Below are 23,630 nucleotides of genomic sequence, written 5' to 3'. Positions count from 1 at the left end.
GACACCCACCGTCCGCCCTGGCTGCTACTTCCGCCTTGGCGCGGCGAGCGGGGGCGGAGGCGGCCGGCTTGGCCCGTTGGTTACGGGCGGCGCAGCTGGGGGTCCGCACCTGAGGGAAGGTCCCCAGCACCGCGGCTGCCAGGAGGAGAGGGCCGGGCTCCGGCGCCCCCCGGTCCCGTCACTCCGCTTTATTCACAAGTTCAGAAGCTTTGAGCTTTGTACAGATTATCTGTTAACCTCATTTGCCTCCCAGTTTACTGATGGGGAAATTGAGGTAGCACCCCCCCCCGGGGGGCGGAACTAGGTTGCAGTGCTCTTCTTGAAATGACAGTATTTGTTTACAAGTCTGCCTTGTTTTTGACAGCCCATCCTTATAACCGCATCAGACTGCTTGATAATTGATCGCCAGGCACTGTTACACAGCTTGTGAATGGCGGTTTCAACTTCCGTTCCCAAGTTCATAAACTGTACCTTCAGCTGACCTCTCCGGAGTGGTAACAATAGTTACCAACTATTGAGTATCTCTGTCAGCCGTACCTTGGTGCTTGATAATCCAAGCTTTAACTAAATCTCAAAACAATGCAGGAGAAACACAAGTTCAAGGAAGGAAAATACCTTTCCGAAGCCCTAAGTGGTAGAACCTTGGGCTTTCTGACTCCACAGCCTGTGCTATTAAAGAAACCTCACATGAAATGTCAGGTCTGAAAGTTCAAATTATTTTTATTTTTTGTGAACATGATGTATGTGAAAGTGCCTACCACAATGTTTGGAACTTGGGTACTCAATAAATATTGATTAATCTCATACTCTTGAGTCCTTGAGGAACGTGCAAAAAAAGATTCTTAGATACTCAACTCAATGATCATGTGGCCCTAGGAAGTTACTTCTCCCTTTGGGGCGTAGGAAGGAACTTCTTTCTGGGCCCTCATTTTCTGCTAAACTGGGAAGGATGTGAACTGTTTTGTTTATAATTTATGTTCTGCTGCTACTAGTATTTGAAATGACCTCACACATAAAGCAAAAATGACAGGTACAATAAAGATCAATTGATTAATAGGGTGAACCAGGTGATCCTTTGAGGTCTACTCCAGGTTCTCAGCTTGGCATCTCATAGACTGAGTCTCCTCCTTGAATTCCACATACCCAACTTACTGACAAAAGACCACATTTATTCCTCCCTGCTGCCTTGAAGTCCCAATCACTCTAAGCTTTTTTTTTTTTTCAGGTACTCCTTAGGAATAAGATTTCTTAATTCTGTTATCCTAACTAACCACCTGGAATGGAATCTGTTCATCTATACAATGATAAAAGTTAATTTTGTTCTTGTTTTTGTTTCATATACGTCTGAACTCTGTCTTGTCTTTCCAACCTCCATCTCTTCTTGGGGATTGTTACTTCAAAATGCAGAATTGTCCCAAAGGGTTTTCCTGTGTTTAAATATTTTGACTCCTTTTTGCAAGAAATTCCTTAAGTCCTTTGTTAGTTCACTATACCTTCATGGCCATAGTCCTTTGAGGAAAATGAACCTTAGTCCTTTCCTGTGGGTATTTGAATATCAAAATTGAAATTTACATCAAATTAAAGTCTATGGCATAGCTAAGATTGGTGCACATATAAGGCTTATGATTTTGGATTTTACACATAACGCCTCTATATGAGTGTTATATTTAGCTGATTGACCATTATGATATAATATTGTGCTGGATAGCTTTAACTTGACACACCTGGATTGAGGTAACTTCAATTGGTGAACTCGCTGAGACATCTCATTGGCCCCTCCCATGAAGCTTTAAAGTTACAGATGTGCCATAAATCTGTATGGCCTGTGTATACATCTGTGCTTTATACATTGAAAGAGTTTTTAATCTCAAGCCCATTTTGTCTCTGTGCTGGATAGCTTTAGTTGTCAACTTGACACACCTGGGTAGAGGGAACCTCAGCTGGTGAATTGCCTCCATTGGACTGGCCTGTGGCCATGTCTATGGGGCATTTCTTGATTATTGAGTGATGTGGGAGGCCCAGCCCACTGAGTAGTACCACCCCTGGGAAGGTGGGCCTATGTTGTATGAGAAAGCAGGTTGAACAGGGACCAGGGGAGCAACCAGTAAACAGCGTTCCTCCATGGCTTGTGCTCTAGCTCCTGACTCCAGGTTCCTGCCCTGAGTTCCTACCTTGGGCTCCCTGATGAACTGTGACACAGGAAATGTAAGACAAAATAAACCCTTTCCTCCCAAAGTTGGTATTGATCAGAGTGTTTTGTCACAGCAATCGAGATACAAGCTAGAACAAGTGTTGAACAAAGTGAGAGGTCATAGGCTCTAATTTTTATTTAGGAAATGGATTTAACCTTTAAGCAGCAATATGTACAGGTCAGTGCCTAAGTTTAGTGTTGGTGCAGAATGGTTAGCAATTACAAAAGCTTTGATTCTCTTTTATTCTTTCAAATGTAGAAAACAGTATCTTTAATCTGAATGATGCAGTTGCAGGAGTTAAGAATTATCCAAAAAAAGGGTTAGTAATGGCCTGTTCTCTTACTCTGTTCCTCACACCTCAGTAATGATCTGTTAAGCTGTACAAGTCAGACAAGACTTTTAAATTGGCTTTTATCTGTTTATAAAGTGTGAAATGTTGTTAGCAGGAATATCATTGACCAGACTAGAATTCATGATTTTATAATGTCCTTAGACTCTCCAGAAATCTAAATTTGCTGTAAAAAGTTTTTTTTTTTTTTTTTTTAAATCTCTCCCTCTGCTAACTTGGTGTTAATGTAGCCAAGATTCATTTTTGTCAAGTTGTGCAGTGAAGCATTTTACCCTGTATGCAGGAATATCTTGCAAAGTGTGACATAGTATATCAGTGCAAGGTCTGGAGTGGATTCCTGAGTGCTGCAGGAGCAGTGAATGTCTGAAAATCTGGTACTGTTTCTCATTATTAACACATCATCTGACCTTGAATAGAGGATGTGACTTCCTTGTATTATGACAACTAGACAGCTGATTGTTCAGTTTCTTCTTTGCCTAGGCTTTTTTTCTTTTTGTCATCATGGGTTATAAGAAATACGGAATGTGATCTGGAGAAAATGATCTACTTGAAGGTTTTGCTGATAACATTTGGTAACAGTTCTTTACTGTGGAAATCTTTAGGAGATGAAGCTGGTTTGCCTACAGAGATTTTGTAATTGGTTAGGTTTTTCTGAATGCCAAAGAACTGAATGGTGTTTCACAGAGGAATCTTTAGATAGCTTTGAATCCCATTCATTTTTTGTTTGTATATCTGACTCCCTGTGGTATTTCATTTTTTAATACCTGGTTTAGGAAGATAGAAAAGGCTTTTTAAATTTATTAAGAATATAGACAATATTGGTATGATCATGTTAATGAATACTATAAGCTCAGTGAAGCAAAAGGTACTGTTTTAAATACAGGCTTTTTAATTTTGGTAAAGAGTGACTTTAACAAATTTTTTTCCCCCCCTTAGATTTACCAACAGCATGAATCAAGAAAAGTTAGCCAAACTTCAAGCTCAGGTCCGGATAGGGGGCAAGGTGAGTGTGGTATAAGAAAAACTGATAGGAGAATGTATGCTTGCCAGATAATACTGCTACTTTGAATTTATGGTCATTGAGTCAAAAATCTTTTCAGTAATCAAGATGAAACCACATTCCATTTTGAAAATAATTTGTCTAGATCTAAAACAGGTTAAGTAGACTTTCCTCTCTGATGGCAATGGAAATAGACACCCTTGTTTGAATTCTAACATTTTTTTCCTTTTCTCTTTGTGTGTGTGTGTGTGTGTGTGTGTGTGTGTGTGTGTATGTGGGTTCAAATGTGTGTTGGCACACAAGTATACATGTGTGTGTATGCCTGTTGATGCCCCTTATATATCCAGGTGGATCTTAGCTTGTTTCCCAGGTCCCCTGTCTCCGCCTTCCAGATGCTAGAATTGCAGATGGGCCAACCCCCCCCACACAGTGGTTATGTGGGTCCTGGGGATCCCAACTCTGGTCTTCATGCTTGTAATAAATATAAATAATCCTAAAGGTGCTTCTAAAAATTAGATTGTTTATAAAACACCTAGGTGGTGCCTGACACAGGGCTCATGCTTAAATAATAGCTATTGTTAGATTTACCTGTAGGGAATGATAGATACTAGGATTATCTTATCTTGATTAAATGTTACTACCATGGACTTAGGTGTATAAATGGGGTTTTTTGTTGTTGTTTTGGGGTAGGAGGTTTGAGACAGGATCTTCCTGTAGCCCCAGCTGGCCTGGAACTCACTGTGTAGACCAAGCTGGCCTCACAGAGATCTGCATGTCTCTGCCTCCCGAGGACTGGGATTAAAGGCTTGCACCACACCTGGCTGTATACAAGTGGTTAAACTGGGACAAGTGTTTTAACTGGAGATGTTTGAAGTGATTGTGCATTTTGTTGATTACCAGATTCATCTACCAAATTCCTACTTGTTCTTTCATGTTGAACATGAACATAAGCTTTCATGTTCCATTCACTTTAAAGCCAAAGGAAGTGCTAGTTCTGAGCACCAAAAACCCTTGGATTTCCCTTCAGTTGGGGTCTTAGGATCAAGAAGAATATTTTACCCTCATCTTTACCCTATACAATGTTTAAAAAAGAGAACAGAACCTCCTTTTATATGAAGAAAAAGCAGGTAGGACACTGTGTGACAGGTCCCAACATCATGTACACTGAGGATAACCACAGCTCCTAAGGGTGGACAGAAGGGTAAGAGAAGTGACTAGTACTTTTCCTCTGATAGTGCTAAGAGTTGTATGACTCTGGAGTTATATTAACACACTGAAGGCCACAGTCGGCACATTGTAGCACCAAGTATGATACAGTATACCAGTGCACAAACTAGAGATTTAACATTTAATACAGTAGGATATATGTAGAAGGGCCTAATGCTCCAGACCACAATTACATTTTTTATTATTTCTTTATTATGTGTATATGTGTGGAGTATGCATGCATGTGCAGGTATATACAAACTTAAGTGTGTGTAAAGGCCAAAAGTCAGATTATCTTTCCCTATTGCTTACTACCTCTTATTATTACTATTTTTTGCTATTTATTTGTGTGCGTGTGTATTTATGTCTTTATATATGCATGGGACACCTGTGGAAGTCAGAGGACAACTTGCAGGAGTCGGTTCTCTCCTTTTACCATGTGGGATCTGGGGACTGGAACTAAGGTTGTCAGGCTTGGCAGCAAATGCTGCCCACATGGACCACTGAACCATCTCATTGGCCCCAACTTATTTTTTTGTGTATTGCCTGCATGTATGTAAGTGGACCCGTGTCGTGCAGTGCCCACAGAGGTCCAAAGAAGGGTTGTCAGATCCAGGGGTGTCAGATCCCCTGGAACTGGAGTTACAAGTGGTTGTTAGCCTCCATTTAGGTACTGGGAACTGAACCATGTCTTCCGCAAGAGCAGCCAGTGTTCTTAACTGCTGAGCCATCTCTCCAGCCCCATCCACCTTGTTTTTATAGATGGTTTCCCTCCGAACATGGAGCTTGCTGATTCAGCTAGACTAGCTGGCCAGCGAGCCTGCAGAATCCTTCTGTCTCTACTTTCCTGTGCTAGGATTACGGGCATATGCTGCCTGCCATCCCCATTTTTACATGGGTTCTGAGGATCCAAACTCAGATCCTTGCACACTAAGCACTTGACCTACTAAGGTCTCCAGCCCACAATTACATAGTTTTAATTCAGCGATTGGTACATTCATTAATTTATCTACTGTTTCAGAGTAATTACTATGTGTCAGGCATAGTAAATAGGATTTCCTGCTTTCAACATGGCTCAACTTGAAAGTTGAGTCATGCTCACAATTACAATGGAGAATGGTAAGTGTTATAATGAAGAACAAGGTGTTTTGCTTAGAAGAGGCAAGCTGGGATTTAAAGAATGAATAAGAATTTATCATTATGGGGCTGGAGAGATGGCTCAGCGGTTAAGAACACTGGCTGTTCTTACAGAACACCAAGGTTCGAATCCCAGCACCCACATGGCAGCTAACAACTGTCTGTAACTCCATTTCCAGGGAATTTGATGGTTTCTTCTGTCCTCCACTGGCATTGCATGACACGGGTCCACTTAACATACATGGAGGCAATACATGCATACACATAAAAATAATAGAAAATCTAAAAAAGTGACTGCTCTTGCAAAGGACCTGGGTTCGATTCCCAGCACCCACAGGGGGGCTATGAACCATCCTTAACTCCAGTTCCAGGGGAATCCGAAGCCCTCTTCTGACCTTTGCAGCATTGCATGACACGGGTGCACTCACTTACATGCAGGCAATACACTTGTACACATAAAATAATAAATAAAATATTGAAATAAATAAAATATCCAATTTTAAATAAAAAGAATTCATTATTAGACCAACAGGTGAAAGGGTTAGGAAGAAGTAGGATAAAACTGGGGTTGTCAGTTGCACCCATGCAGAGGCACATAGGATGCTGAGTTTAATAATGGCTGGCTTTAGTTTGATACACCTAGTTTATATAACAGATAGAGAATGGCAGGCAATGAGAGGACCAGGTATTTTGGTCTCCGTAGTTTTATGTGCCATTCTAAGGAGCTTGGGGTTTTATATGTACACAGTGGATAACTATTGAAGGATTTTAAGAAGGAAGTGAAATGGAAGTTTAGCATAGAGAATAGTCAAGAGGCTGTTCCTGTACTACATGAGACAAATTTAAGGGTTGAAATTGACATAGTCAATTCATGGGATATGGGAGGGGGTGGAGGGGTAAAGGGCAGAGAAAAGAATCTAGGATGTTTTCCAGACTTTGATTTTAGAAAGTAGGTCTATGGTGTTACCACCAACTATAAAATTAGGAGATAAAGGAAGATTGGTGGACTGTAGACATGTTTGATTTTTTGTTTGTTTTTTGTTTTTGAGACAGAATCTTACTGTGAAGTCCAGGCTGCCCTGGAATTTGATATGTAAACCAGACTGGTTTCAAATTTGTAGATCATCTTCCTGCTTCTGTCTTCCTGAGTGGTGGGAATACAAGTATGCATAAGCTACTACACAGGACTAGACAAGTTGAAGTACCTGAGGATCGTTACGATAGGTATCTATAGCAAGTAGCTCTGTGCGGTAGCATGTGCCTGTAACCCCTTACTCGGGAGTGGAGGCAGGATTGCTTCACTATGATATATATAGTAAGACCTTGTCTCAAATCAAACAAATAGGAAATATGCAGTAAGCAACTATTCCTAAATTAGGAAAGCTTCACAAATAAATGAAAATCTGTTAAAATAGTGATACTTCAGCAACTAAATGTCATCCTAACCTTTGTGGTCAGAGCTCTCTTCTGCCACTGAAATTGCTGAGACTGAAGCCCTTAGCCTTTTTTCTGCAAGGCAAAGACTAATGCAGGAGTGCCCCAGAGACTGAAATCACTTCCTATCACTCCTGGTTTCTGATTTAAAACCTTCAGAATTTAGGCTTTTGGTAGCATTTCGGTTACGTTTTTTTTTAAATTGGCCCAGAAACTTAATCCTTAATCTTAAATGGTTTTCAGTGGAAAAATGTATTTTGAATTATCAATATAGAAATGAATTTTTCTGTCTTAGTAAATAGTCTAGTTTTCAACCTGTTTGCCCAGGGCAAAGTCCTAAGCATCGTCCTTACATCCCACATCTGTTCCATCGGAAGTCACGTCGTCTCTTGTGACAGTCTGGCCCATCACCATCTATGCTACCACAACTCTCATCTCCCACGATACTTACACACAAGCCCCCTAACTGGTCTCATTATAGCCTCCTAGTCAGTTTCCCACACACCAACCTTAGGAGTAAATAGGTCAGATGAAGTCACTGTTTAATAGTTTCCTATTGCATTGGAATAAAGTCAAGCACCTGCCTATGAAATTCTAAGCTATATGATCTGCCCTTGTGTATCTTTCTGATTTTATTTTTCTATTCCTCTTTCACTCTGCTCTAGCTACACTGGCCTGCTTTCTCTGTCTAGAAAGGACAAGTTCAGCCTTGTTTGTTCTGCCTGGATCATGGATCACGCTTCCCTAGTTGTGGTCTACACTAGTCCTCACCTAGTCACTCTTAATTACCATGTTTTTGTTTTTCATAGCCTTTAATCCTGTTTGAAATTATCTAATTTGTTTATATATTTCGTTGACATTTCCCTTTTACTGTAATATAAGAACTTAAAGTAAAATCTTGGTCTTTTTCATTCCTAGATTCTCAAACTCTAGATCACTTACATAGTAGGGATTTAATTCTTACTGTATTTCCTAAGGTTTTGGACCATCCTTAGACTTTACTAGAAGGGGTTGTCAAGAATTCTGTGAAAGCATTCCTTTTTTATGGTCCTTGAAACTTGTTAAAAAGTACACTAAGCTGTGTTTATAAATTATATTCTGTTATCGAACAGTATTTTAAAACATAATGCTTTGAAATGATAAAAGCTTAAGGTACTAGAGAATAAGAACTAGCTACAAGTGACCTTCAGAAAATTGCTGACTGACAGTCACAACTCTGTGGTTTTATTAATCACTACTGATTAGTTTTAATGTGTATTTTAGATTGTTGTGGGTAGGAAGACCAGTTGCCAGGCATGTCAACACCTCTGTCTGATTACTTTTCAGGGCACAGCTCGAAGAAAGAAGAAGGTGGTACATAGAACAGCTACAGCTGATGACAAAAAGCTTCAGAGTTCTCTAAAAAAACTGGCTGTGAATAATATAGCTGGTATTGAAGAGGTAGGAGCGCTTTGAAAACCTAAATTACAGAGCAATAGTGTGAGCACAGTTCTCTAGACTTTCCACATTAAACTATGGGTATTGTCACGCAAATGTCTTTGAAGGATTGTAGCTACTGAACTTGCTTCTTGGATGAAATCAAGTGATTTTTAATAGGCAGTTAGGCATTTTCTTCATACTTTTCAGACTTAAAGTATTTACATATATGACAGAGTTATGAAACTGCTCTTGAATTTTAATGTAGAATAAGATTTTTTTCATTTCTGTGAGACACTGTATATCCCAGGCTGGCCTCCAACTTGTGATCTTACCTTCTTAGTGTTCATATTTAAGACAGGGCATGTGTTACCATGCCCAACAAGTTAGTTTTTTCTAATGATGTAGAAACAAACCCCAATATTTTTTCAAATGAGACTTTTTTAACCCAAACTTAACCTTCCTATACCACAAAGCCTCTAGCACCCAAAAACCTCTAGCAATAGCTTTATATAGATAGGGCTGGAGAGATGACTCAGCAGTTATAAGCACTGGCTGCTCTTGAAGGGGGACCTGGTTTCAATTCCTAGCACCAACATGGCAGCTAACAACTGTCTGTAACTCCAGTTCCAGGGGATTGGGCACCTTCTGACCTCCATGGGCATCGCACGACATGGGTGCACTTACATGCATGTAGGCAATACACTTATAAAATAATAGATATATCCAAAAGACCAAAATAATAATAAAATGACGAGAGTCTCTCTCCTTTCTTTTTTATTTTATTTATTAAGGTATTGTCTCACTGTATAGTCTGAGTAGGCCTCAAACTTGTGATCTTCCTGCCTAAGCCTCCAGAGTACTGACTGAGATTATAGGTGTACACTCAGCTAATTGGATTTATTAACACTTTTTTTTTTTTTTTTTTTGAAACAGGGTTTCCCTGTAGCCCTAGCTGCCCTTAAAAAATTATTCATTTCTAGCTGGGCATGGTAGAATGCACCTTTAATTTCAGTACTCCAGAGACAGAGGCAGGCAGATCTCTCTGAGATTGAGACCAGTCTGATTGATATGAGGTACGGGTCAACTGGAGCTACAGGGAAACCCTGTCTCAAAACAAACAGACGCTTAAGTTCCTTCGAACTTCTCTTTGGGCATGTATTCAGTGTTAAAGTACTTGTCTAACTTGCATGAGACCTTGAGTTTAATCTACTACCTGCCAAAAATAAATAAGGTAAAAAGCAGTAAGTTGCAGCAACAGACATACAGATACGAACTCTAATAATACTCAGCCTAACGTAACTGAAAATGTTTACACACTTTGTCTTTGACTACTTTCCCACTCTGGCTATATGCCCAACCTCAGCCTATTGGCATTTTGAAGCAGATAATTCTTATTGTGGCAACTTTCTTGTGCTTCATAGGATGCTTAGCAGCCTCCCCGGCCTCTGTCCACTAGATGTTAGTTACATCCACACACACACCCAGTTGGGGCAATCAAAAATGTTCCTGGGTTGGATGTGCTGGTACACTCCTGTAATCCCAGCACTTGGGAGTCTGCATCCCCAGTACAAGTTCAGGCCAGCCTGGATTATATAATATAGCAAGGCCCTGTCTGAAAAACAACCACCGCCACAACAGAAAATAACCTCTAGATACTGTCAAATGGTTTTTTGAAGAAAAAAAAAATCATCTTTGGCTGAGAAATAATTTGTTTAGAGAGGTAGAAAACGTACTTCCCTTATAGCGTAGATTTTTTTGTGTTTTGTTTTTTCTAGACAGACTCTCCCATTATATAACCCAGGCTGGCCACAGGCTTTCAGTAATCCTCCTGCCTCAGCCTCCTGAGTGCTGGGATCACAAGTGTGTACCACCACACCTGGCTTTGCAGTGTAGATTTAACTTTGTAGTATCTCTAAGAGCATCTATTTCTAAATACTTGTTTTTGTTCAGATTTAGAAGGCTTTATAGCTATTTGTCCTGTCTTAACCTCCACAGTGCTAGGATTATAGGTTATACCACTCACCAAAACACCTGATTTATGGCTCTTTGTGTGTGTGTCTGTGTGTGTGTGTGTGTGTGTGGTGTATGTTGGTATATGTGTGTGTCTGTGTGTTAGGTGCACACACCTGTGTATGTTCTCACAGAAGCCAGAGGAGAATGCCAAGGGTCCTGTTCTATCAGTCTCAGCCTTATTCAGTTGAGACATCTTCTGAACCTGGAGCTAGGCTAGTGGCCATGGAGCCCCAGCAGTCCTTCTGGTCCCCCCTCAGGGTTACAGCACCAGTGTGGTCACTCCTAGCTTCTTAGGCTGATTCTGAGGATTTGAACTATGGTCCTCATGCTTGAGCTCTTAAGTACTTAGCCATCTTTCCAGCTCCTATGGCTCTTAAGATTTAAGATTTTTTATGACTTTCACAATGAAATAAGGAACCAGTCAGTAACTTTCTTTGTAGATGTTGGAAATAAAACTCATAGCTAGACAAGCATTCTATCACTGATTCATTCTCAGCCCTTGTCAGTAATCCCTGGTCTATTCAGACTACTATCAAACTTATAATGGTACTGAGGTCATGCTTCTGTTGTAACTGAAATTGTCAACTAAAAAGCTTAATAATAGTTAACACTGCCAGGCGTGGTGGCGCACGCCTTTAATCCCAGCACTTCGGAGGCAGAGGCAGGCGGATCTCTGTGAGTTCAAGGCCAACCTGGTCCACATAGTGAGTTCCAGGACAGCTGGGGCTACAGGGAGACCCTGTCTCAAAAAGATCCCCCCCAAAAAATAATAATAGTTAACACTTATACTGCGTATCTACTGTGTACTAAGCATTTTGCCAAGAACGTACTAGATAGTGGTATAAAAAATATTCTTAGCATTTATCATTTGCAAATTATCTTGTAGGGAAACTTGTTAGACAGCTAGACGGATAAATATGTACTATTTTAACTTCATAACATTCCTCTGAGTTACAGATGAAAGAACTAGTGCTTATAGAGTTTTACCAACCCGAGATGTCATAGCTAATAAGTGCTGGGAATATGGGTTTGAAATAAAAAATATACTATCCGTTAGGCTAGCTTGCTTTTGATCTGTTCAGTTGTACCTTCTTATTTTTGGCCTTTTCCTCTCTTGTCTCTTCCATACTACCTTACCGTTGCCCTCCCCCCCAAAAAAAAATATGTATGTCTTGTGTCTTTTGAGCATCTACTGTTTAGAATTCAATATTGATGACATTATAGATAAATTTCCATTTGTATTTTTAAGGACATTGCTGCTTTTCATCTTTTCAGATCTTTATACAGAAGTAATTTCTTTCAGAAGTCTTTCTGGTAGCACTCAAAGAAAGGCTATGTTCTCTCCCTCTAATGAGTGTGTGAGTATGTGTGTATGTGGGGGGGGTAGGAATCAAACTCAGCTTCATGTATATTAACCATGCTTTCTCTCACTGAACCATGCTCCCAGCTCTGTATACACTTTGATTGTAGCATTTATTAAACTATGTTGTTAATTCTTTTTGTTGATGTTACCACTGCAATTTCATTAATTCCAGAATGTTACATGGAAAATTGGTGGTGTGAATCAGCCTCCTCTCCACTTTCAGCACATTATCTTCCAATCCCTACAGACTAGATGCACAGGGAAAATACGCATAAAGTAACAACACAGAGCAGTAGCTGTAAAGTTTTCAGATATTTGAACCAACCATAGATGAGAAAGTTTTACTTTTTTCTTTCTTTTTCTGAAATTGATCTTTTCAAAACCAAGATATCTCGGTGCTTATGTAACATGCTGCAGATTTAAAATATTTTTGTTTAGGAGCATGTAGTATACTATGTATATATAATGACTTGCTCATATACTTTCAGGTTAAAAACAGCTTCTTAGCCAGGTGTGCTGGTGCATGCCTGTAGTCCCAGCACTCTGGAGGCAGAGGCAGGCAGATCTCTGTTGAGTTCAAGGTCAGCCTGGTCTACATAGTGAGTTCCAGGACAGCTGGAGCTACAGGGAGACCCTGTCTCAAAAAAGACCAAAAAAAACCAACCAAACAAACAAAAAAAAACAGCTTTTTGTGAGGGGAAAAAAGCTCTGTAGCATTAAATGTATTCATGAAAATGTAATGGTTTTCAGAAACACTATGATTGGAAAATAGAGCTATGTGTCTTAGGATAAGAGAAATCCATTAATTACAAATTTGAGGCTATCAAGATGACTCAACAGATAAGGGCTTCTTGATCTTAATCTATATATACATTGTGTGTCTTAAACCAAACAGCATAAAATCACAGGCAGATGTCTCTATATGACATGCATACAGTTTGCCTTGTGAATTTAACAAGTTCTTTTGTTTGCCTAAAAAAGCAGGGGAACTGACCTTGCTTAGCCCAATATTGCATCCTTTGATTGTTTCTTTCTTTCTTTTAGAGGCTTTATTCCCCCACATCCTTTGATAGTTTCTTACAGCTTACGAGTAGGACCCTTACATAACTATGTAATTCGCTTCGTAGGATGGAAGGAAAGTCCAATAGAAATGAAATCTTTTTACAATTTCTGGTATTTCCTTCTCCATGTTCTAAGATTAGCTCTCCACTCTTCCGGACCGCTCTATTTCTGCAGCTGCATCCTTTATACCACCTTATTTAAAACAACTGAGAGTAAATTTATCTCACATTCTGAAATGGCATTCATCTTGTCACACTCAGATGTGACACAACCACTTCATACTAGAAAGACATATCAGGATGATGTAGTGTGACTTAACATTCTGCCCCTGGGAGAGAAGTCTGAACAGAAGGAAAACATATGAAGTCATGGTTTTTGTCCCATGTTGGCCTTTCCACATATCTGTGATATTTTTCTTTTCCATTTGGCTTTTTTGTTTTTGAGACAAGGTCTTCCTGTAGCCCCAGCCAGCCTGGGTTCAATATGGAGACTAGGCTGGCCTTGATTTCATAGAGATCTGCATGCGTCTGCCTTGCAAATGCTCAGATTAAAGACGTGGGCCACCACTCCTGGCCTGTTTGACTTCTATTTTGAGACAAATACCTGATTTCAATTCTGTGGAATTAAATTTTTCTAATCAAATAAACATTTTAAGCATGAGAATGACCTCATAGGAAGGAAACCAAATAGCAAGTTGAGAAACCCAAGTTGAACTCCACTACTCACCTCGCACTTAACCAGGTATCTGTCATTGGATGTATTGCTTAACCAAGAGCACTGTCTTCTGTATTTATTCCAGTAGCATAAGGTTTTAAAGAAGCAGACCTTTATGTTCAGATACAGTCTGAATTGTTTTAAACAACATGGATTTCAAATCTATTTTGACTTTAATGTCTATTAGTCTAGAATGTTTCAAGTTCCAGTATTTGTGGCTCATGCCTGGAAGTGTTTGTAGAAATCCTTATTGAACCATGTGATTTATGCAGTCCTGTCACTCTTATTCTTTTCCCATACTAAAATTATGTGATTCTAGAGTAATCCAGAGCAGCTTCCTGTTTTATAACCATTGTCACCTTCTCAGGCCTCCCATTTGACTTTTCTACTACAACTATAGTCATCTTTAGAATTATGTAATTTATCTTCTAAAGTTAATATAAATTATCATGATGCCATTTGTTTACAGAAGTAGGATTGAGTGCTTACTGTGTATGTACAAAAGAACCTTAAATACAGTCCACTGCAGTACTGAGAAAAGGCAGGGTACAGAATTAATGATTTTTCATATACACACACAAAAGGATATTAGTTGTGGGGTTATTTGTAATTTTCCAGGCATTTGTCTATATTTTCTCTGTTTTAGGTCTGCCTGAAATTTTAGAAGCCTTTTTCTTCCTTCCTCTTTTCCTGTGTAGTCAGTGGTGGTGATCCCCTCTGAGGAGGAGAAGCCCACTTGCCACTGACCACAGAGAGCACTCCACATCTGCATAATGGGGTGAGGGCAGTTTTTGGATGAATCATGAAACACCTCTAAAATAGTCATGTGTTAATGCAACCATTTTATATAATAAGCAGGTTATCACCAGCATAATCAGCTGCATGGTGACATTTGTCTATACATTTAACTAATAAAAATTAAACCCTATCAAAGCAAAACAAAAAATGCAAAGAGAAAGTACATGAGAAACAAAAATAATTTAAATAGCATGTGTTCACCCTTCTATTAGTTAGTCCCAAGGCCAATGGAACAAATCAAACCTGAAACAATTAGTTCATATGGTAAAAGCTAGAGATATAATGATAGGATGATTTTAAAAGCTTTTCCAGTCATTAACAAAACATGTTCAAGTAGATAAATAGATGGGAGAGCCTTGATGTTTATAGAAATTAATGAAGACAGTTGAGAAAGTATATTTAAGAATTAAAGATACTTGTCAGACCTATTGGTGCAGGCCAGTAATCCCAGCTACTTGGAAGATTGAGGCAGGAGGATCACTAGTTCAAGGCCAGCCTGAGCAACTTAGTGAGACTCTGTCTCAAAAAGTTAAAAAATGGCTGAGGATGGGCATAGCACAGCGGTGGACCCTAGCATGCACCAAATCCTAAGTGCAAACCCCAGAGCATGCAAAGTAAAAGAGTGATATAGCAACACCTTAGCCCCAACTACGTGGAAGGCTCAAGCTAGACTAGTGCTTGAATACAACATAACAAGATCCCTGTGTACAATGTTTAAAAATAGTTAAGGTCTGGCAAGATGGCTCAGTGGGTAAAAGCACCTGTTGCATATGCCTCATAACCTGAGTTTGGTTCTGGAGACCCATGTAAAGGTGGAAGGAGAGAACCAATCCCACAAAGTTGTCCTCTGACCTCCACCTGTGCATGCCTCCCCCCTGCCCCCTGCCACATTTACAGTCTTCATAATAAATTTGTTAAAAGAATGGACAAAAATCTCCATAAAGAAAACATGATAAAAATAGGTTGAAATTTTGCTTAGTAAATTTACTAAGCATTCAGAGGAGTGAAACGACTCATTTACTAAGTTTCTGTGTCTGTGGATTTTCAGTGGTCATTTTAGTTGTTCCACCTTCCAATCTGTCTGTCCTCTAAGTAAGATGCTGTCCTACTAAGTAGTAATTATACTGATTTTGTTTTATAGCATAAATTGAATGAAATAATATGTAATCAATTTCATTAAGAAGCTGGTTCTTGATTGATAATCCGATTTTTTAAAAAGTGGGTTGGGACTGGAGAGATGGCTCAGCGGTTAAGAACACTGAGTGCTCTTGCAGAGGACCTAGGTTCGATTGCCAGCACCCACATGGTGACTATGAGCTGTCCTTAACTCCAGTTCTAGGGGAATCCAAAGCCCTCTTCTGACCTCCACGGCATTGCACAACACGGGTGCACTCACCTACATGCAGGCAATACACTCAGACACATAAAATAAAAATAATATAATTTTTTTTTTAAGTGGGTCATGTCAGGTGTGGTTGGCACATACCTTTAATCCCAGCACTTGGGAGGCAGAGGCAGGCAGATCTTTGTGAGTTCGAGGCCAGCCTGGTCTACATAGTGAGTTCCAGGACAGCTGGGGCTACAGGGAGACCCTGTCTCAAAAAGACAAAAAAAAAAGTGGGTCATTAACTTCTTCTCATTAGAACCTAAGTGACTGTTTCTGAACCATCCTAGTAATTTGTGCTGTCCAGCTCCACTGTTCTCTATTACTAAGGTCTTTCTCCAACTTAGCTGATTATTACTGGGATTGCTTAGCTACTAAGTAAAAAGCCATAATTGGTAAAATGGCTTTTTAAAAAGATACTCTTTTAGTTGTCTTCTGTTTTCTGTATTTTTATACAGGTAAACATGATTAAAGATGATGGAACAGTTATTCATTTCAACAATCCCAAGGTCCAAGCTTCCCTTTCCGCTAACACCTTTGCAATTACTGGTCATGCAGAAGCCAAACCAATCACAGAAATGCTTCCTGGAATATTAAGTCAGCTTGGTGCTGACAGCTTAACAAGCCTTAGAAAGTTAGCTGAACAGTTCCCACGACAAGGTAGGCGTTTCAATTTTAATGCCTCTTTATCTTTCCTACTTTAATTTAAAAAAAAATTTTTTTAAATTTATTTATTTAATGTGTATGAGTGTTATGCCTGCATGTATGTAAGTGTACCCATGTCATGCAGTGACCGTGGAGGACAGAAAAGGTTGTTTGATCCCCTGGAACCAGAGTTATGTACGGTTGTTAGCTGCCATGTAGGTGCTGGGATTTGAACCCAGGTCTTCTTCAGGAGCAGCCAGTGCTCTTAATCTCTGAGCCATCTCTCTTAACCCCTTCCCTACTTTAATTAAGGAACCTAATAATTTAAAAAATACTCCATCTGGAGCTGATAAGAGTACTCAGTGCTTGCCTAGTGGGGACAAGGCCCTGGGTTTAATCTCCAGCACAGGGTATTATGGCACACACCTGTAATCCCAGCAGAAGGATCAAGGCTATAGAGAGAGATTGAGGCCAACCTGGGCAGAGACCCTGTCTCAGAAAAGAAAGTCCTGTCTTAAATTGAGAGGATTTGCTTCAGTGTGGTTTTATTTTCTATAACGTCACTTATATGATTTATAAAGTTTGGAGTTTGCTTCTAATTAATAAAATGTGGCATATAGAATATTCATATATAGTATTGTCAATTGCACTATAGGTGTGTGCATCATAAATTTTGAATTTCCAAGGTGGTCTTGATTTCATGTATATCTTGTCCCTAAACATCAAAGAGCCTCCCTCATGTTTCAGTGCTCATACCTACACAGCTAGATACTTATACTGGTACTTACATCAAATGAAACAGAAAACAAAGTCTTGAATATTTTTATTTGAAGAATAAATATGACCATGATATTATTATTCATGTTTGTCCAAATTATTTCATTTTGCATATAACTTTTACCTTTACTGCATATTGGAATTACCAGCATATATCAAGTTAAGCTTTTGTTGTTTTAATATTACTTACACAAAATAAAAGAAGTGAATTTTAAATGTTCAGTATTTAGCAGCAATATGAGATTTAAACAAGAAAGAGGGGATAACCATTATAGGTGTTCTATAAAAGGTTTTCTTCTCAGCACTCGGGAGGCAGAGGCAGGCAGATCTCTGTGGGTTTGAGATCGGCCTGGTCTACACAGCCCCAGGCCACCTGGGTTTACAGGGAGACCCTGTCTCAAAAAAAAAGAAAAAAAAAGTTTTATTCTCAATGACTAATAGTAAAATAAATGTTTTGTAGTGTTGGATAGCAAAGCACCAAAACCAGAAGACATTGATGAAGAGGATGACGATGTTCCAGGTTAGTGACATTTTTCAGTCTTACAATTTTATTTCAGGCAGTGAGATGACTCAGCAAGCAAAGGCATTTGCCATACCTGACAAGCTGAGTTTGATCACTGGGACCCACGTGGTGGAAGGAGAGAACCAGTTTTCACAAGTTGTCTTCTGACCTCTGCATGCATGCACACCCACAAAATTAATTAATTAATTAATTAATTAAATATAATTTCTTTAAGTTATTTTTATTTTAAGTGTATGATTGTATTGCCTGCATGTATGTTAGTGCACCCATGTTACACAATGTCCTCGGATGTCAGAAGAGGGTATCAGATCCCCTGGAACTGGAGTTACAGAGAGTTATTAGCTACCGTGTAGGTACTGGAATTCAAACCCGGGTCCCCTTCAAGAGTAGCGCGTGGTCTTAACTCCTAAGCCATCTCTCCAGTCCTTAAATATAATTTTTAAAATTAAGAAAAAAGATTTATCTTTCAGTCATTGCATAGGTGACTTTCAGGATTTTGTTGACTGAATTTAAATTGATTTACAATGCTATGGGTAGTATTAAATTGCTAGTTCAATATTAGCAGCTTAGAAGACAATGAGATGAACCCTTCCCTCATAGTCATGAGCCTTTATAAAACCAAGGACTGGAACTGCTGGACTGGTCAGAATAATAGCACCTGAGTCATGTCCCTGCCCAGAGGGTCATGATAACTATCAAATCTGGTTTCAGGAACCCTAAACTTTATAAAAGATTACTGTACAGCAGGAAGCTATCTGGCAAAGAACAAAGGCATACCATTGCCTTTTATCAGAGTCAAACCAAACCAGGCCTATCAGTCACCTGAACAAAACAGAGTCCCTCAGAGAAAGCTGCTTGTTTTGGAGACTTCAAAAATAGTAGTAGTCTGGGACAATGGGACCCTTAAGCTATTGTCCACACTTACCCCTTGAGAGTGTATTCTACTTCTTTATATAATAAACTCTATCTTCTAAGCTACACCGTGTGTCTTGTTTAAGTCCTTTAGACAGATCACAAGGACCAGGGAACCCAGGGTTGTCTAGACTGAGATCCTGACAAGACTAGGATCTAATGAGTAGGAACAGAACTTAGAATCAGAGAATATCACACAAAGCTCTGTCGCCTGCATGTATTAAACTGAAATCACTGAGTGAGGCATGGTTGTGTGCACCTTTAATCCCAGCATTCAGGGGGAGAGTTCCAGCACCAGGAGGAGAAGCAGGCAGACCTCTGTGAGATTGAGACTAGTCTAGTCTACATAATGAGTTCCAGGCCAGCAGAGGCTATCTTTAAAAAAAAATGAAAAAAAAATTTTTTTGCTGGCCTTTATAATTGACATAAAAATGTTATTTGCCTCAGTATTTTTTGCATAGATTGAAAAAGTCCATTTGTTTGGCTTTTTTGAGGCAGGATCTCCTTGTAGCCCCAGCTGACCTGAAACTCAATATGTAGACCAGGCTGGCCTTGATCTCACAGAGATCTGCCTGCTTCTGCCTCCAGAATGCTGGGATTAAAGATGTGAACTACCACACCCAGCAAGATTACTCCATTTTTTAAAGATTTATTTTATGTGTATGCGAGTTTTGCTAGTATGTAAGTGCACCATATGTGTGCAGTGCCTGCAGAGGCCAGACAAGGGCATTGGATCCCCAGGAACTGGAGTTATAGATGTTTGTGAGCCACTATGTTGTTGAGAACTGAACCCAGGTCCTCTGCAAGAGCAGCAAGTGCTAATAACCATGTCTCCAGCCCAAGATTACTATTTTTCAAAATGCAGATAAAATGAATCATTATTAGTGAGGTACCACCAGTTTACTTCTGCCTGTTCTGTTTTTTTGTTTTTTAAGATTTATCTTTATTTATGTGTATATGTGTGTGCCTGTGTGAGTTTATGTGCACCATGTGAGTGCTGGTGCTTATGGAGGCCAGAGGGCATTGGATCTCCTGAAACTAGAATCATAGGCAGTTATGAGCCACCTAATGTGGGTGCTAAGAACCTGAGTCCTCTGGAAGAGCAGTAAGTGCTCTTAATCCCTAAACCATCTCTTCAGCCTCCCTGTTTGTTGTTTTTTTGTTTGTTTGTTTTACTAATTCTAATTTAACAATTTTGTTTTTATTGGAGATTCTTTTGACTCATTATCTTTTTTTTCTTTCTTTCCTCATTCTCAGATCTCGTAGAAAATTTTGATGAAGCATCGAAGAATGAAGCTAACTAAAATCCTCTGGTTTTTTGGAAGCTGGCATGGACTAGATTTAACAATCAGCTATGTTGTTCCAAAGTTTTACAGACACAAAGAACATCACCTGTTACTAGTTCAGTAATATAAATATTTTGTATATTAATAATGCTGTTTGTTCAGCATTTCTCGGTCATTTGATTTTGCATTTTGCACTTCTTCCCAGGATCTATTCTTTTGGTCAAATTATTCAAAGTATTGGTGCAGTTTGAGGGTGGTTTTTGGTTTTTTGATTCTTTGAGATGGGAGGGATTTTGGTGTATGTATGTATATGTATGCGTGTGGGTATGTGTGTATACAGTGGCAAGCAAATTGGCTAACACTTATATTTATCCTCTTCCTTCCCTCAGTAGAAATAAAACAAGTCTTTGCATTTGTTACTTTTTTTTTTTCTGGTTAACACACAGATTTAATGAGAAGTGAGTATCTTTCATTTCAGATCTGAAGAGATTCCTGCCATTGGAGGTTTGGTTTTAATTTGCTTGGTTAACTATAATATTTTTCATGCTCTGGGTTGAAAGTGTCTTGAGATATTTAGTCACCAGATTCAGGCCAGAGTAACAGGTCAGGTACCTTTGGTGTGGTTGCCTTAGATTCACTTACCTAATCAGACCCAGAAATTTCCCTTTAATTAGTTGTCTTTCTAGTACTTTTTTCTCCTCTCTTTTGGTCTTCAAATGGGCTGGTCACCTTTGGTAATACGCTTATTGTCTGCCTAGCTTGAGAGGTTTTCCATATAGAGTTAAGTGAGTGCCTAATCCCTCTTTTTGTAAGCTTTTAATTCCTCATCTTGAGGAACAACTCCATATTGAACATTTTATTTCCCTTCACTTTTACAGTTTGGTAGATTTCAAACTGGAATAGCTAGCATCTGCTTGCTAAATAATTTTATGTCAGCCTTACCTGGTATCCTAGCTATTCTCAGTAGCAGATGCAAGAGTGCCTCTTTTTCAGCAAGGCTGAAATTGGGAATGTCCTTTTGAATGGAAATAATGTAGGCCATGACTCAACCCTAGCATAAATGGGCATTCTATGAAATGCTGCTGGCCCTAGGAGAATTTCTTTAGTCATTTTCCTAGCAGCCTTGATCCTACCTCTGGGTAGATCTTATTGTTGACTGTAGCTGCTTACAACATCCTCCTGCATGCTTGGAATAATGCTGGGGGGGGGGGCAATGATAAAACACAGTAATTTTTTTAACCTCCTTTAAGAGGATTTGGAGGTAAGTTGTATTCATTTACTTAAGTTTTCCTCTTGCTGTTTGATAAAAGCTTGCATTTCTGCATATCAACATTTATTATAGCCGATAGTTTAGGGTAAGATTTAAGGAATCTAGCCAGGCATGGTAGCACACGCCTTTCGTCCCAGCACTGGGAGGCAGAGGCAGGCGGACCTCTCTGAGTTCAAGGCCAGCCTGGTCTACATAGTGAGTTCCAGGCCAGCTAGGGCTACAGGGAGACCCTCTCTCAAAAACGGCAAAAAAAAAAAAAGATTTAAGGAATCTATTCTCTCCTGGCCCATCACCAAACTAACTGCAGCTTAACTTCGTAGCATGCCAACTTTTGTTTCAAGCTAGATCTCTTTCCCTGGTATCTATAAGTGCAAGACCAACAGCATATTGAGAGATCTATAGACATGAAGGCAAAGCTTTTTGTGTTTTTTTCATCTAAACATTTCCAATTTATTTTATAAATTTGTTGGGTTTTTTTCCTGTTATGTTTTATATACTATATGGAGTTAAAATAACAGTAATAAAATAACAGTACAAAATTACTTTGTAATCTTGTACAAACAGTACGAGATTATTTCCTCTTGTGCTTCTGTTATTGTCTACGGTTTCCTTTTAATTCTGTTTCTCCTCCACTCCATCCCCAAATGAATCCTACTATGGTCATTGTTTAAAATAATCTCATCCATTGTTAGGTCAGTATCTCTACCTGGTCTACTTAGTCTAGAATTTTGTTGCTCTAACTGCCCAGTGGCACACACTGTGAAGCAGACATAGGCGGTATCATGGAAGGAAACCATCTAGAGAGTTGTGTTCTGGTCCAGATCCTGCATTATGTGGCCTTGTACACATCACCTAAATACTCTAAATTTCATCTTCAGTTTAATGAGATTATTTCTACATACAAACTTCTGCTTTTGCAGTTCTGTGAGTCACACTTTGGAAACCCTCTGAAAGAGAATTTTTTCATCTTTTCAGGGATGTCTTCATTTTTAGCAGTAAATTTCATGTACACACTTCCTCCCCCCTTTCCATTTTGACCATTCTGACTTCTCATTCGGAGGCACTCTGCTCAGTATCTGCTTTTACTCTATTGACAGCAACTCTTAGTTCTGGCCTTTCTTGTGTATACCCAATATTCTTTTTGTTTTACTTCTATATCTTCTCCTTTTCTGGAAAAAATATATTGAAACTTTCAACAAAGAAATATTTCTGTTGTCAGGGTGGATAGACAGTTATTGATAAAGGTAAAAGTATGGGTGAAGCTTTAGCAAATTGAGTTCTTGGCATAAATATGAATTAAATAGTTACATAAATATATACATATAGATATGTAGAAGCAGTTGCTTAATGTTATCAAAGCTAGAGAAATTGGTCAAATTTTTGGGAAAATTCAAGAAAAAGAAAATAAGGGAAAGAGGACAAACTGCAGAAGACTGAGGCATGGCCTTCATTTTTGTCATCTTTTTGGGTTTGGGGGTTTTGGGTTTTTTTGAAAGCTCCAACCCAGAATAAATGATTGGACCCCTAAATTTATTTATTTCCTATCAGATAGCAGTTTAAGAATCATTAACCACCTTAATTTATTGTTAAGTAGCTAGTGCTATTAGGATTCCATTAAATTCACTTTAAGAGGCCCACCGTGTTATCATGGAAAGTCTCCATATGGGATGTTTGGTTTCTTTGTTTTTTGTTTTTGGGGTTTTTTTTGTTAATTATTTATTTAATAACCACATACTTAGAAGAAGCATTTCATTACAACAGCATTGACATATTCAATAGCAATTTTCTGAGCTAAGATGCATCTTTTCAGAATTGGCTATAAATTTTTAGGTTTACAGTTGAATTGTTACAGTTATACAATATTGTACTCAGTATAAACCCTATAAGACATAAAGTTAAATGATGATTTAACCTTTTAAAAAGATCTCCATTTCATTATTAAAATATACAGTTTCATATAGAAAAATTCATTTTCAATGCAATTGACATTAAGATGTTTGCACATGTGTTTCTAATCTCTATATATCTGATTGTTTACTAGTGATAGTTGGTTACTTTCTGAGCTCCTTGGCATCTGAGCATGGATATAAAGTCATCAGGTAGATTTCAATGGTAATGTTTTTCACATCTAATTCTTATTTTTTTA

At 38.9% G+C, this 23,630-nt stretch overlaps 2 protein-coding genes across 3 annotated transcripts in view; one reads left to right on the top strand and one right to left on the bottom strand.

Annotated features, from left to right (window-relative positions):
• Positions 1-23,630, bottom strand: part of Txndc12 (thioredoxin domain containing 12) — a 117,182-nt gene that overhangs the window by 28,517 nt on the left and 65,035 nt on the right. The window lies entirely within an intron of this gene.
• Btf3l4 (basic transcription factor 3 like 4) lies at positions 3,038-20,628 on the top strand. Its single transcript, XM_029561271.1, has 6 exons — positions 3,038-3,113; positions 3,478-3,544; positions 8,645-8,758; positions 16,530-16,731; positions 17,954-18,013; positions 20,186-20,628. Exons 2-6 carry the CDS (start codon positions 3,491-3,493, stop codon positions 20,230-20,232), a joined length of 477 nt encoding a protein of 158 aa, XP_029417131.1. The 5' UTR covers positions 3,038-3,113; positions 3,478-3,490; the 3' UTR covers positions 20,233-20,628.

Source organism: Nannospalax galili, unplaced genomic scaffold, assembly GCF_000622305.1.
Source record: "Nannospalax galili isolate Female #2095 unplaced genomic scaffold, S.galili_v1.0 scaffold713, whole genome shotgun sequence".
Classification (NCBI taxonomy): domain Eukaryota; kingdom Metazoa; phylum Chordata; class Mammalia; order Rodentia; family Spalacidae; genus Nannospalax; species Nannospalax galili.
The sequence above is the reverse complement of the archived record's forward strand: the minus strand, read 5'-3'. Positions and strand labels throughout refer to the sequence as shown.